The sequence below is a fragment of the Trichechus manatus genome, unplaced genomic scaffold (assembly GCF_000243295.1).
Source record: "Trichechus manatus latirostris isolate Lorelei unplaced genomic scaffold, TriManLat1.0 scaffold00054, whole genome shotgun sequence".
NCBI classification, from domain to species: domain Eukaryota; kingdom Metazoa; phylum Chordata; class Mammalia; order Sirenia; family Trichechidae; genus Trichechus; species Trichechus manatus.
The window spans coordinates 15,091,964-15,104,849 of NW_004443990.1; the positions used below are offsets into that span (position 1 = coordinate 15,091,964).

The 12,886-nt window shown below is 45.1% G+C and overlaps 1 protein-coding gene across 2 annotated transcripts in view; it reads left to right on the forward strand.

Annotated features, from left to right (window-relative positions):
* Positions 1-66: 66 nt before the first annotated feature.
* Positions 67-12,886, forward strand: part of SOCS7 (suppressor of cytokine signaling 7) — a 39,749-nt gene continuing 26,929 nt past the window's right edge. The window contains exons 1-6 of one of the 2 annotated variants that reach the window (XM_004378004.3): positions 67-842; positions 7,711-7,775; positions 9,999-10,103; positions 10,736-10,837; positions 11,659-11,789; positions 12,277-12,445. In XM_004378004.3, the coding sequence (XP_004378061.1) occupies positions 67-842; positions 7,711-7,775; positions 9,999-10,103; positions 10,736-10,837; positions 11,659-11,789; positions 12,277-12,445 (1,348 nt within the window). The remainder of the gene's footprint in view (positions 843-7,710; positions 7,776-9,998; positions 10,104-10,735; positions 10,838-11,658; positions 11,790-12,276; positions 12,446-12,886) is intronic. The other variant, XM_004378005.2, reaches the window with a different exon arrangement.

The following is a 12,886-nucleotide window of genomic DNA, read 5'->3' on the forward strand; positions in this document are numbered from 1 at the left end:
CATGGCCCCCCGCCGCCACCCTTCCTCGCGCGGCCTTGCCCGCGGGGCTCCCGGCCGCCGCAGCTGATGGTGTTCCGCAACGTGGGTCGGCCGCCGGAGGAGGAGGACCCGGAGGCGGCCCCGGAGCCCGGACCCTCGGAACTGCTGTGCCCCCGGCACCGCTGTGCTCTGGACCCTAAGGCCCTGCCGTCGGGGCTGGCGCTCGAGCGGACCTGGGGCCCGGCGGCTGGACTAGAGGCACAGTTGGCAGCTCTGGGGCTCGGGCAGCCGGCAGGGCCGGGGATCAAGATGGTCGGTGCGGGTTGCTGCCCGTGCCCATGTCCCCCGCAGCCGCCCCCTCCGCAGCCCCAGCCGCCTGCTGCCGCCCCGCAGGCCGGGGAGGACCCCACGGAAACAAGCGACGCGCTGTTGGTCTTGGAGGGCTTGGAATCCGAGGCCGAGAGCCTGGAGACTAACAGCTGCTCGGAAGAGGAGCTCAGCAGCCCGGGCCGCGGAGGAGGAGGGGGCGGCCGGCTTCTGCTGCAGCCCCCAGGCCCCGAATTACCCTCAGTACCCTTCCCGCTGCAGGACTTGGTCCCTCCAGGGCGGTTGAGTAGAGGAGAGCAGCAGCAGCAACCTCTCCCGCCCCCGCCGCCTCCTGGGCCCCTCCGGCCACTCGCGGGTCCTCCTCGGAAGGGCTCCCTCAAAATCCGTCTCAGTCGCCTCTTTCGCACGAAGAGCTGCAACAGTGGATCTGGCGGTGGTGATGGGACCGGCAAGAGGCCTTCTGGAGAGCTGGCTGCTTCAGCTGCGAGCCTGACAGACATGGGTGGCTCGGCGGGTCGGGAGCTGGACGCGGGGAGGTGAGACCGCTTGGGGGACTGGCTGAAAAACTTCCTTTTCTTTCATTTCCCCTTTTTTCTACTGCTAACCTGCACTCTGCCAATTCTTAAGATTTGGTGTTTTGGAGGAGGCAGAGACTTGGGGCTAAAGGTGGTGACAGCTCCCGTTAGGTATGGTCGAAGCCGGTGGTAAATTGTGGGAGCAACTTTAACTCTTAAGGAGTTAACACCCCATGACATTTCTCAGCGGGCTAGCATCTTTTGAGTTTGGAGATGATTTGAACCACCACCACCCACTCTGTTTCTTTTTTTGCTTTTCAAAATTGGGTGTCTACCATTACCCCTGGCATGGAGGTTGCTGTAAATGTTTGGCCTTCGGGGCAAAAAGCTGGTGTTGCGTCTTGAGCACCTTGCTTATTATTCTGTCTGTGTACCAGCACCTCACCCCCCTCTTCACTCATGTATACAGATGATGTGTTGAACTTGTGCAGTTGTAGGCCAGCAATCAGTAGGGCATCTCTACTCAAAGTTAATGCTTTTCTGACTGTCCCAAGCCTGTGTGCTGACCGGTGTCTGTGAGAATAGAGAATAGGTTTGCTCTCAAGCCCATGTAAGAATTCTAAGTATGAGGTATAGACATTAGAACTTCAGTTCTAGGGCAGTTGATGAAAATTCCAGACTTAGACATTGAGCTGCTTGTTTTCCTGAGTTTCTGAAGGATAGACTTGTTCTCAGATATCCAGTGTTAGATCTTTAGTGTTGGTTTAGAAAGCTGTCAACTTTTTTGTCGGTGAAATGAAACTTCCATTGCGGTAACAGCCATTGTGGTTTGTGCTTCTGGATGGGTTCTTAGAAAGATTCAAATTGGTTCTGGTGTGGCTTATATGATAGATTCCCGGGATGTACTGGCAGCCATGAACCATGGCTAAATAACAGGTAAAGTGAATACACTGATAACCTTACTGTGCAATAGAATCACTTGGGGGTGCTTTATGAAAAGATCAGTATGTCTAGGGCTCAAGAATTTGAAGTAAAAAAAAAAACTTCCCAGTTGATCCTCCCCAGAAGTGTGACCTGGATTGGGAACCACTCATCCATGAACTTCTCTTCAAGGGAGCTTGGGTCCTCCAAGAGGAAAGTGTGGGGTTGATTTGCCTCTGCTGCTCCTTCTGAACAGTTGTGCCTTGGGCTCATCTCAGGTATCAGGCCAAACTCAGACTCCTTAAAGAAATCAGTAGGTTGATTTTTGTTGCCTATTCAGATAGGCCACTGTTTCTGCATTTACCTTCCAGTGAACTCATGCTGGGAGCTCAAGTCTTGAAAAGTGTGTGGCTACTGCAATAGCTTTTTTGTGGTAAGCTCTGCATTGGATGCTGCACTCAGCAGTAGGGATGAAATTTTCATCAGATGGGGGGAGGATGGGATTGAAGCTGTGGGTAATGACATAGAATAGATTGCTTCTTTTTTTTGTGGTTTGTCTTGTCTTTGTTCCGTATTGACCAAGACTTGGTCTAGGAATCTAGAGACGCCAAATATTAGGTGTGGCGTGAAATTAGCTGCTACATCCAATGGATTAGGAAGAGGAAAAGGCATATAACATTATACGGTTTTTTGCCTTTGGAAGCAAAATTTAATGGTCATTGGTTGCTCTGTCACCAACCCTCACACTAAGCACAATACAGATTTCTGCTGCAGAGCAAATTGGGCTGTAGCTCTGCAGAGAAGCTTAGTTCAGGGCACTGGAGAATTACATTTTTTGGTCCAGGGGCTTTTTCTGATGCATTGGAGAAGAGCTAGGTATTTGCGTATAAACGTTTGGTTGACTGCTGTTAGGAGTCAGCATGTTGTATAGAGAATGTAAATGTCTAGATTCCATTTGGAACGCCAGCATCAACTGTAGGGTGGGGGCCAAATATGTTTTCTTCATACTTCCCTTTTTTTTTATCTGTAAAATGGGAGAGTGAGTTCTGTCTTGTTCCTGACCTTAAAGGAATAGAGTGAAGACGAGAGAATTCTAGATGGAGTGTTTTGTGCTTTTTAGAAAAGAAGTAATAAGATTGAGCTGGATTTTTTTTTTTTAAAGTGCTTAGGCTCTGGTGCTGCTTGTTAGCTTCTCCACAGCTTACTACGTGCCAGTCTTGCTGGCAGCCTCGCAGCTGTGCAAAACTTGGTGCGTCTGGCCAGGGTAGTTGTGATTTCTGTGGATCTGCACCTCCTTTCTGAGTAAGTACGCCCTGATGGGAGGAAGGATGAGTTTGGATTTTTAGTTTGTTCTCTTGTTTTGATTGGTAGGACCTGAAAGCAGTGAGAAATTTCAGTCTTTTGCCAAAGGTATATGCCTTTCTCCTTATTGTTGGTTGGAGTTAATTATGGGTCTGCAGTCTGCTGTATAATTTGGGGCTCTTACAGTAACCTCTAGGCATAATTCTCTTTCCTCTTCTCAACATCTCCCTTTCCCACAGCTATCGACTAAAAAGTGCTTCCTAAATCATTTATAAGACTTAACAGTTCCCATATTTTAACACTAAGCAAAATTTTGGTACCTTCAGATGCTTTTGAGTCTGCTAACTAGGCCTGCTTGGATATAATACTTAGTCTTAAATGTAGTATGAGTTAGTTTAGAGAACTCTTCAAGTGAAGGACGCAACGGACCCAGCAGCTTGTCAGGTTTCTGTTCTGGGGAACTGGGCTAGGCCTTATAACATACACCTGTTAGGATGCAGCCTTCATGTCTATGGACTTTGGTATAATATAGAATTTTCTATTCAGGAAAACCAACGGGGTTCCCTTGTCTTTTTCAGATATGTTGGACTGATTGTCTTTCTTTGCTGAGAAATAACTGTTGATCTGACTCACCTTTTTGAATCATCACACAGTGCACACTTGGTACCTAGTGCATTTTTCAAGATTTTGTTTTTTACTGAGTTAACAGTTGAGATTATTACTGGCTGTCTTCATAGTTGTGAGATGGAGAAATGAAGAACAGTTCTGTAGTGGTTTCCTATCTATTTGTTTGGAAAAAAGATGCAATTTTGGAAAGAGAGGCAGGCTGTGTTGATATCAGTTTGGGCCTTGCTGTCATGGACAGACCTGGCAGACATGAGAAACCGTTTTCTCTGTTTCCTTGGTCTTTAGGTCGAATGGGGTCTTTTTGACTCATAGCATGACATGCTGAGAGCAAAGTGATTTTATGATGTGGTGAGGAAGTTCTAACTTTATGTTTGGGTTTTGGGTCCATCTTCCGTTGGTCTCTTTAACTATTTTTCCAAGAAGGGGTTGTGGTCGGCAGCTCTCTTCTGGAATGAGCTCCCTGCCTTCAGAAAGCTCTGTGTCCATTTGAGTCTTGTGCCTTTCACTCCTTAAAATTCTCCTCACCAACATCGTTCCTGAGGTTTTAGACCTTAGGGTATGCCTCTTTGCTTTTCCCTGGAAGTTCCCTCATCGTTTCTTTCGTTGGTTTATGATGGAGTTTTGGATCTGACCTTGCTGCACAGATGTCTGTGTATTGGAACTAAAAATGAACACATGGTTTTTGTGCCTGTAGCACATGAACAGACACTAGCTTATGACGTGTTGGAAATGGCACAGGCTGGCTGACTTGGCACTGTGTGCTTTAGCAGGGGCAGAGGTACACTGAAGCCATAAAACCTGGTATTTGGACATCCTAGTTTGGAACTTCCTTTAGCAAAGGAAATGTGTAAGTCTTAGGGCATCAGTAGAGGCGATTTATGGATAAGAGAGGGAGGACATTGCTATTTCATTGTCTACATTTTAGGTTTTCAAGGAACTTGAAAACTGGCCAGTGGTTCTATCTATGTGTTGTCGTCTGTCTAGTCTAATGCTTTTAACTCCTTTTATCCCACAGATCTGTTGCAGTAGAGTTAGTAATTTGCACGGTGGAAATGGACAGAGGCAGTCTGTCTCTTTGTTACCAGTGCACAGCTGACAGAAAGGACTGCCAGCCTCAGGTGGGGAACAGTTTGCCTAAGTTCTTCTGCCCTGCCCTGTTCTGCCACCTGAGGCATAGCCCACCAAATCCTACCCCACCCCTCAAGTCTCCCTGCTGCCAAGATGCTAGTGACCTACTGGCAAAGTTACACTGGCATAACTTTCATACCCTAATGCTTGTCAAGATGATGTGGGAATGAATAAAAATAACATGGGAATGTAGTATAGAAGGGTTGGTTAAAAATGCTATCAGGTCCATAGACCTAAGGAGCTGTAGCATTCATGTTACTCTCCAAAAACAACACATCCAGCTTAGAATGGATTTTTATCATTCTAAAATATATCATGTGTACGAAAGAGGGTATATTAAGTATATTGTTGTTGTTAGTTGCAGTTGAGTGAATTCCAACTCATGGCGACCCCATGTGTGCAGAGTGGAACTGCTCCACAGGGTTTTCAAGGCTCTGACCTTTCTGAAGCAGATTGCCAGGCCTGTCTTCTGAGGTGCCTCTGGGTGGGTTCAAACCACCAACCTTTCTGCTGGTAATCCAGCGCTTAACTGTTTCCAGCACCCAGGGATTCCTGTAAAGTGTATATACTATATAAATAACAATGAGATGCGTGCATGGGAACACATCATTATGCTTAGCAAATAGAGTGGTATCAGTACCTTTGAAGAGCCCTGTGTGTTTCTTCTTGATTACATTCCCCTTCTCTCCCCCCTTTCCCCCCAGGTTACTACCATCCTCAGTTTTATGTTAATCATTCCCCTGCTTTGTTTTTTTTTAAGGTTGTCTAGATTGGTCTTTTCATGGATGACTGCCATTAGAATGCTCTCAGGATCCTTAAGACAGAAACTGCTGTGGGTTTTTAGTTAGGCAGTGTGTCCCTGAAGAAAGGGGGAAGCACATGTATTTATTATTAGCCTTTCAGCCTCCTAGACCCTCTCCCTCCCCCAAGTTTCCAGCTGCGAGGCCTCCTTATTTGCCAGGAAAAACTATCCTGGGGCTCTCAGATGGCTCTGTCTGGGTTTAGATTCAGATGTATTTCTTTTTCTAGATCCTAGAAACTATGATTTTCTTCTTCAAAATGCCAGGGGCGGGGGAGAAGATGAGCCGAAGTGAGAAGGCCTCCGCAAGATGTGTGCGTTTGGGTACTGCTGTTCTTCAGTGCTTGGCACTGAAGAGCCTCGTCCCCAGTATGGGCAGATGGCAGAGTAATGCATCTTCCTTTGAAAAGAGGCACACGGCCAAATGGCTGAGGTGTGAACCTTTTGAAAGGCCAGTGGTGTAGGTTTCTACTTGCTGAGTTTAATGTTGTATCACAAGTTATCAAATAAAAATCAGCTTGGAAGCTCTTCACCCATCTTAAAGTTCATGTCCAGTGGAATTAACTTTCCATTCCAGCCCTCTGGAGTGTTGCAACTAAGCTGCAGGCTGTCATGAGCAACTTTTATAAACAGAGAGACTCTGTGTGGTGGTGTCTTGTTTTTATGTAGCCACCTCTCCCTGTGTGCTGGGGTGGGAGGAGGGCATTCACAGTGTGCATCTTCATTAGACTCTTCAATTCTCAACATGGAGGGTGTTGCAGAGGGCATTTGAGGATAGGTCTGGACAAGGAACCGGGCAGTGTCTCAGGTGTTCCTGAGGAAGGTCATCATCGTATGATTTTGAGATTTTATTTGAAATGAATTCTGAGAAGCTCAGACATCTGTATTTAAACATAAATACATCAACACCTTCCAAAGTCAAATAATTTTAAATAGGATTTAATTTGAATTTTCTTTCTTTTGCACCCCCTTTCCTCCTTAATGGTACAGTTGATAGTTGAATAGAGTTTGTTTTATTTAGTTCTTTGGGTAAGGGTATTTTTGGAAAGTGAGCCAACTACAGTGCTCTCCAGATTCAGGCACTGAATTCTGAGGTGGGATTTTTTAAAGTTTGATTCATTAAGGTATAATGTATATACAGCAAAAAATTTTTTTTTTGGGGGTATCCAGTTCTGTTAATTTTGACAAATGTATACAGTCATTGTAACCTCCACCACAATCAAGATACAGCATATTTCCGTCACCACTACAGGTTGTTTTCCTTTTAAGTCAGTCCCCTCTTAAGGTGAGTTTTTGAGCTTGGCACATTGCTGGCCAGAAAGTCTTTGACAGAACTTTTGGGTTTTTTTCATTTCTGACTGAAAAGCCAGTTGAAATTGGTACAAAGTGAAGTTACCTTTTGGTGTAACTTTTCTCAGGAGATCTGGGTTTTCAGACTGGTTCCCTGGAGCTGCACCAGGAAGTCTAGGGGGAGCTTAGGGAGGGGGAAGGGGCCATCTTGTTTGGATGCTAGGCAGAGCCCTGAACTTCAGGGAGCCCACTTGCTAGTTGATGGATTGGATCTATATCTGGGGGCATTTGTGCAGAAAGTAGAGGTCTTAGTGGTTGAAGATTACATGCACATCCTGTAGTGTTGTTGTCAAGTTGGAATATATTCCCTGGTTCCCTGGTTTGCTTTGGGACCTCCTACTCCTAGGGGTAGGCTCATAGGGAAAGCTGTTGCTCTGAGCTGGCGCCTGTTCAGGTCAAGAGCCTTTTTCTTGGCTCCTATACAAAAATCAACTCTGCATCCGATTTCCTTCCTCTTGAAATGGACTTGCTAATTACCACTTTAGGTGTTTTACTCCTATAATGTGCTGGGTATGGAGAGATCCAGAGGGATTTCTCATTGCTTTGTAGGCTAGTGAATTCTGTAGCCAAATCTTTTTAAGGAATTGCCTTAATTAATTTCATTCTCCCCCATTAAATTTAAGACTTTATTACAAGAGTGTTACTGACAATAACTAGGGTTTTCTTTGTTTTTCAGTGCGTCTGGAATTGAGTGTTGTAGTGATTTAGATGTATACATGTTCATTTTCCCCTCTTTCTTCTGTGTGCTTTCTCGCCCCCTAGGAAACCCAGGTTGACAAGAACTCAAAGTGCCTTTTCTCCGGTCTCCTTCAGCCCCCTGTTCACAGGTAAGGGTGATATATTCCTCTTTCTTCTGACATCTGAAAGCAGGAGTGTTCTGAGACCTGTCAGGAAACACACTTGCAAATGCATCGCAGAGAGAGCTTCCGGCATGTCTGCAGTTATTTTCTTCATTCTGTGCCCGCTGGGTTTAGGGTAAGGCTATTTTTATGGTGTGGAATGTGTTCTTGAGTTTGGATGCTTTATAGTTTGAGGTAAAGGCTGCTTGCTGGTAATTAGGCGGCCCTAGCAGTTATGCAGTGCTTAGTTCAGGGTCATCACATATAAATTAAAAGTAGGAATTACAAATTTATAGGATCACAGTGCATAAAGGACTCCCGAAGTCATAAGGTTCCTGTCCCTGCTTCCAGGGGAGTTAATGGATTATCTAATAAACATGATCCATGATTATTTTTAAAGACTTTGGGTAAAGGGGTTATATGAGCTCTTGTCTTCCTGTTTTAGGGACTAGCAGCTCTTGCAGCTGTTAGAGTTCTTCACTGTATCTAATTTAAGTCTTTCCTCTTGCAGCAGGGAACACAGTTGCTAAAGTACAAAGGGGGTTGAATATCCTTGGGTAACTGTTTCTTGCTTTATGGGGAACTTTTTCAGAGAGGGAGATTTTCTGCTATGTCAGTCAGATATGAAGCTCCTTCTCGAATAATAGAAAAGGTCTTTACCACACTGCCCCAAGTCTCAGAACTTAGTACCCCTCACTGATGGTGGCTGAGAAGCTTTTTTTTAAAAAAAAAATAAAAGAGATTCCAATCCCAAACCCTTTTAGATAAATTGTGTCCCTCAAAAAGATGGTTAGAAGAATTATGATTTGGGAATGGACATTTCTAGGAAGATGTTAAGCAGGCAGAGGGTCCCTCATTCTTGGGTAGACTGTCATGAGTTGTCAGAAGAAGTGAGTTGGTACCTGTGGCATGCATCTACTGTAGTGGAGAAGGAGGTCTCTGTTCTTAAGCCAAGCCCAGAATTAAAGAATCTTATCCTGTGGCAGTGTGTTTTCTGTTAATAATTGCTTCCTCCTTCAAGTAAGGACCACCCACGTTTGTAGGCTCAGGTTCAGCATTCTTGTTTCAGACAGCCTTAGCGTGCTTGAATTGCATCCTTTAAGTGCCATACCTACAATCTAGACCTCTCTGATCCTGGATCAAGGCAGGTGGTTACCTTAACCACTTGTCTGGGTCATTCCATTGCTCTGGGAAGCTAGACTCTCAGTTGTTAAACTGTGATAAGTCCAGTACCAGCTTCCTAGAACTTGTACTGATGATTTTTAGAAGAACTTTTCTCCTTAATTAGTACTCAAGAACTTTGTTAAAAACAAAACAAAACTGTGTATTTAGGTTCCAAAAGCCCAGCTCCTGGTCTTTTAGAGAGATTGATGACCTCATTTTCTTAACTGAGCAGCATTAAAATAATAAGTAAGGAAGAAAAAGTGTTGGAAATAACATCCTAAGGACCATATTAAAGAATTCCTGAGTTCTGACCTGTGGATCGGACCAGCCAAAACATACCTGTTCCTGGCTATCAACCTAAATGTTAATAAAATACCCTCTATTTTCTGGTGACTCAAGTAGAGAGGGAGTAGATGGGATTAGGTGGTAAGGAGTGGTGTACATGGCAGAGAACAGAACTTCATGGCATGCTGAGAAGTAAGAGAAACCATGTGCCACCCCCTACCAAGTTCCTACTGAGAAGCTTCCTCTAAGCTTACCTGACTTTGGCTGATTTTGGAAGTAGTTATTTTTTAGGATCATAAAGGCATTTTTTTCAGCCTTTGTAACTTCAGCTATTGGGGATTATTGCTTCCCGTGTCCTTGGGGCTTATAATAAGCCACTTGCCTTGTTCGCTAAGGCAGAACTTGGTATACAAGTCTGTAAAAATACATTGTGTGGGTTTCATTTAAATAAAGAAGACCCTTTGTTCAAGATTATATTGTAAGTCAGTTGCAGACCCAGAATTAGATTACTTTACCACTGTCATCGCATGTTTTTGTTCTAAAGAATCCCTAACCCTTAACACAGGGCGAAAGAATGACAGAATTTAAAATGGATTCCTCTGGTGTTCAGGGGTGATTCCAGCCCTGAGGAGCATTAGATTTTGAGCTTTTTGAGAGCCATGGACCGCTTGCCTCCCTTGCTCGCCCTTTGCTTCTCTTTGCCTTCGGCCTCTGCTTTGGGCAAGGTGCTTCTGTAACATGCTTGCTCCGTGAATCCCACAGGTGAAACGGTGTCGCTTGTGGACGTGGACATCTCTCAGCGGGGCCTGACCTCTCCACATCCTCCAACTCCCCCTCCTCCTCCAAGAAGAAGCCTCAGCCTCCTAGGTATAGCCTCCTTCCTCTCTCCCTTGCTTTCTCTCTACCCTTCCTGGGAGGGTAAACTCTAGGGACCTATTGTTCTTGGTCAGGAGCCAAACAAGCTTCTGAGTTTCCAATAATGACCCAATTATTTACTGGCCCTCTCTCAGCACCCCATCCATTTCCCTAAGTGGTTTAACAGGTCTCTTACCTGCATGCTGTAATATTTACTGTCTGTATGTTGATAACCAAAACCAAACCAAACCTGTTGCCGTCAGAATCAATTCTGACTCATAGTGACCCCATAGGACAGGGTAGAACTGCCCCATAGGGTTTCCAAGGAGCAACTGGTGGATTTGAACTGCCTGAGCTCTTAACCACTGTGCCACCAGGGCTCTGTATGTTGATAGGTTTTTTTATTTATCTTGCCCTGAATGTATTGCTACTAGGCTACTTCAGGAATATCCTTACACTCCTGCTTTCCAAGCGAAGCAAACCAGATTAAAATGATTGTTGCCCTGTGTGCAAAAAGTCAGGGTGAAGATCAGGCCATCTCACATCAGAGGACAACCTTAGAATCCTTCTCCCTCTCCCCTGCTTTCACCTCGTTCACTCTGTGCTCATATTTCTGAACCTCTTGCTTTTGTTCTTTCTTCTAGATGATATCAGTGGGACGCTGCCTACATCTGTCCTTGTGGCTCCGATGGGGTCTTCCCTGCAGTCCTTCCCACTACCTCCGCCTCCTCCACCCCATGCCCCAGGTTAGCTTAGCTTAAAGGCAAGACTTGCAAGAATTGGGAGTATAAAGTGATAAATCCTTGAAGGATGGGAGGAATCGATATGTAGAAACATCGATACTATGAGAAAGCCAGAACTCTTTGGAAAATAGGCTGAGAGCTGGTTTTTCTTATTTGTTTTTTTATGGCAGTGAATTTGATTTTTGTTAGGGATAAAAGTCTGGTATTTTTTGGTCTCTTTGCTGCTGAGACTGTTTTGCAAACCTTGAGTAGATATCACTTAAGAAATTACCTTAATTTCAGTATAGTGAGGAGGTTTAATATGTAGCTGATTTCAAAGTTCTGTGGTTTTTCTAAGCGTTTCATATTTACTGCAGCCTTGTAAATAAGTACCCAAACATTTAGTAGCCCATACCTGCTTTGCCAGTCTCTGGTACCCAAGGAATAAAATGAATGAAATCAGCATACTTTTCTCTTGCCTGGCAAAATTGTTACTCTTCCTGGGCGAGTAAGCGAGTCACTATTTCCAAGGCTGCCGAGATGGGAGAAGGTGGAATCGCTGTAGGCTGGTGAAGCCCCTGAAGTAGTCATCTTAGGTTAGTGAGCAGCTCCGCTATCCCTTTCCTGGGGTTAAATGCCCCGCCCATCCTTCACAGCTTACACACGCCCACACAGCTTTGTGTTCCAGCCCATCCAGCTCTTTACCACTGCTTTGGCTCTCACCCTCTCCAGCTTAGCTTCTAATGCCTTGCCCCTCTTCATTAGCATCTCCGTTGGGGGAAGGGTCTGCCTGTGGTTGGGAGCAACAGGAAGAAACAAGTGACCACCACTCTCTTGCCCTGCAGATGCATTTCCCCGGGTTGCTCCCATCCGAGCAGCTGAATCCCTGCACAGCCAGCCCCCCCAGCACCTCCAATGTCCCCTCTACCGGCCTGACTCGAGCAGCTTTGCAGCCAGCCTTCGAGAATTGGAGAAGGTAGGTGGTGCCTGAGGACTGGCAGCTCCCCTCCCCTCCCCTCGCACTCTCCTAATTCTGTACTCAGGCTGTCCTTTTATTATTTTCAAAGGAAGAGTAGTTTCTTTGCCTCCATATTTACAGTGACAAAACAGTATGCTTCTGTTACTAATTCCATGGAAGATGCTGTGACATTGGATTTGGAAAACAAAATTTGAACATGATGAAGAAAGGTGGTGGAGACATTTTTACATTTCTAAGCTGGGCTTGATAGATTTCTGACCCAGTTCTTGGTAATGGAATTGCAGAATTATTCTTCTGTTACTTTGAGGGCTAAAAGTATAGTGAGCCTGATGAGCATTGCTAACGGTTGAGCCACTTTCAGCTGCTTTTACCTCTTGAAATGTTTTGGAGGATGGGGGATTCTCCTGTGGTAAGATAGACCGTGCTGAAAGCTTTGCCATTTCTCAGTTCTGTTAACTACTCGATCATTTCTTGTCTTTGATAGTGTGGTTGGTATTGGGGGCCAATGAACTGGGAAGATGCTGAGATGAAGTTGAAAGGGAAGCCAGATGGTTCTTTCCTGGTACGAGACAGCTCTGATCCTCGTTATATCCTGAGCCTCAGTTTCCGATCACAGGGTATCACTCACCACACTAGAATGGAGCACTACAGAGGTAAGAGGTGCTGGAGCTTCCCCAGCGGCCACTAAAAGCCTGATGAGAAATGTCAGCCAGGGTTTGCCGAGCCGGTCCACGATTTCTTATATCCTCAGGGCAAATTATGTTTCATAATTGAGAAGTTTTCACATTTTAGAAAGGTACCACATGCTATACATGTAACACACTCATTTCCGTCTGGACCATTATCTGAGAGTCAAAGCACATTGATAATTCCTGCAGGAAATGTGAATAGTCATACTAAAGGGGATAAATAAAGACCCTAAAGTGGCTCCTAAAAGGTCTGGTTAGATTTTGTTGCCAAATGTTAGAAAACGTTTCCAGAATTGTAAATAAGTGATCATGAACCTATATTAACAGAGCCCTGAACTAGGAGCAAGGATAGGAGAGGTGGAAAAGTACAGACAAAGCTGAAGATGTGGTTCCTTGTCCTTAGAC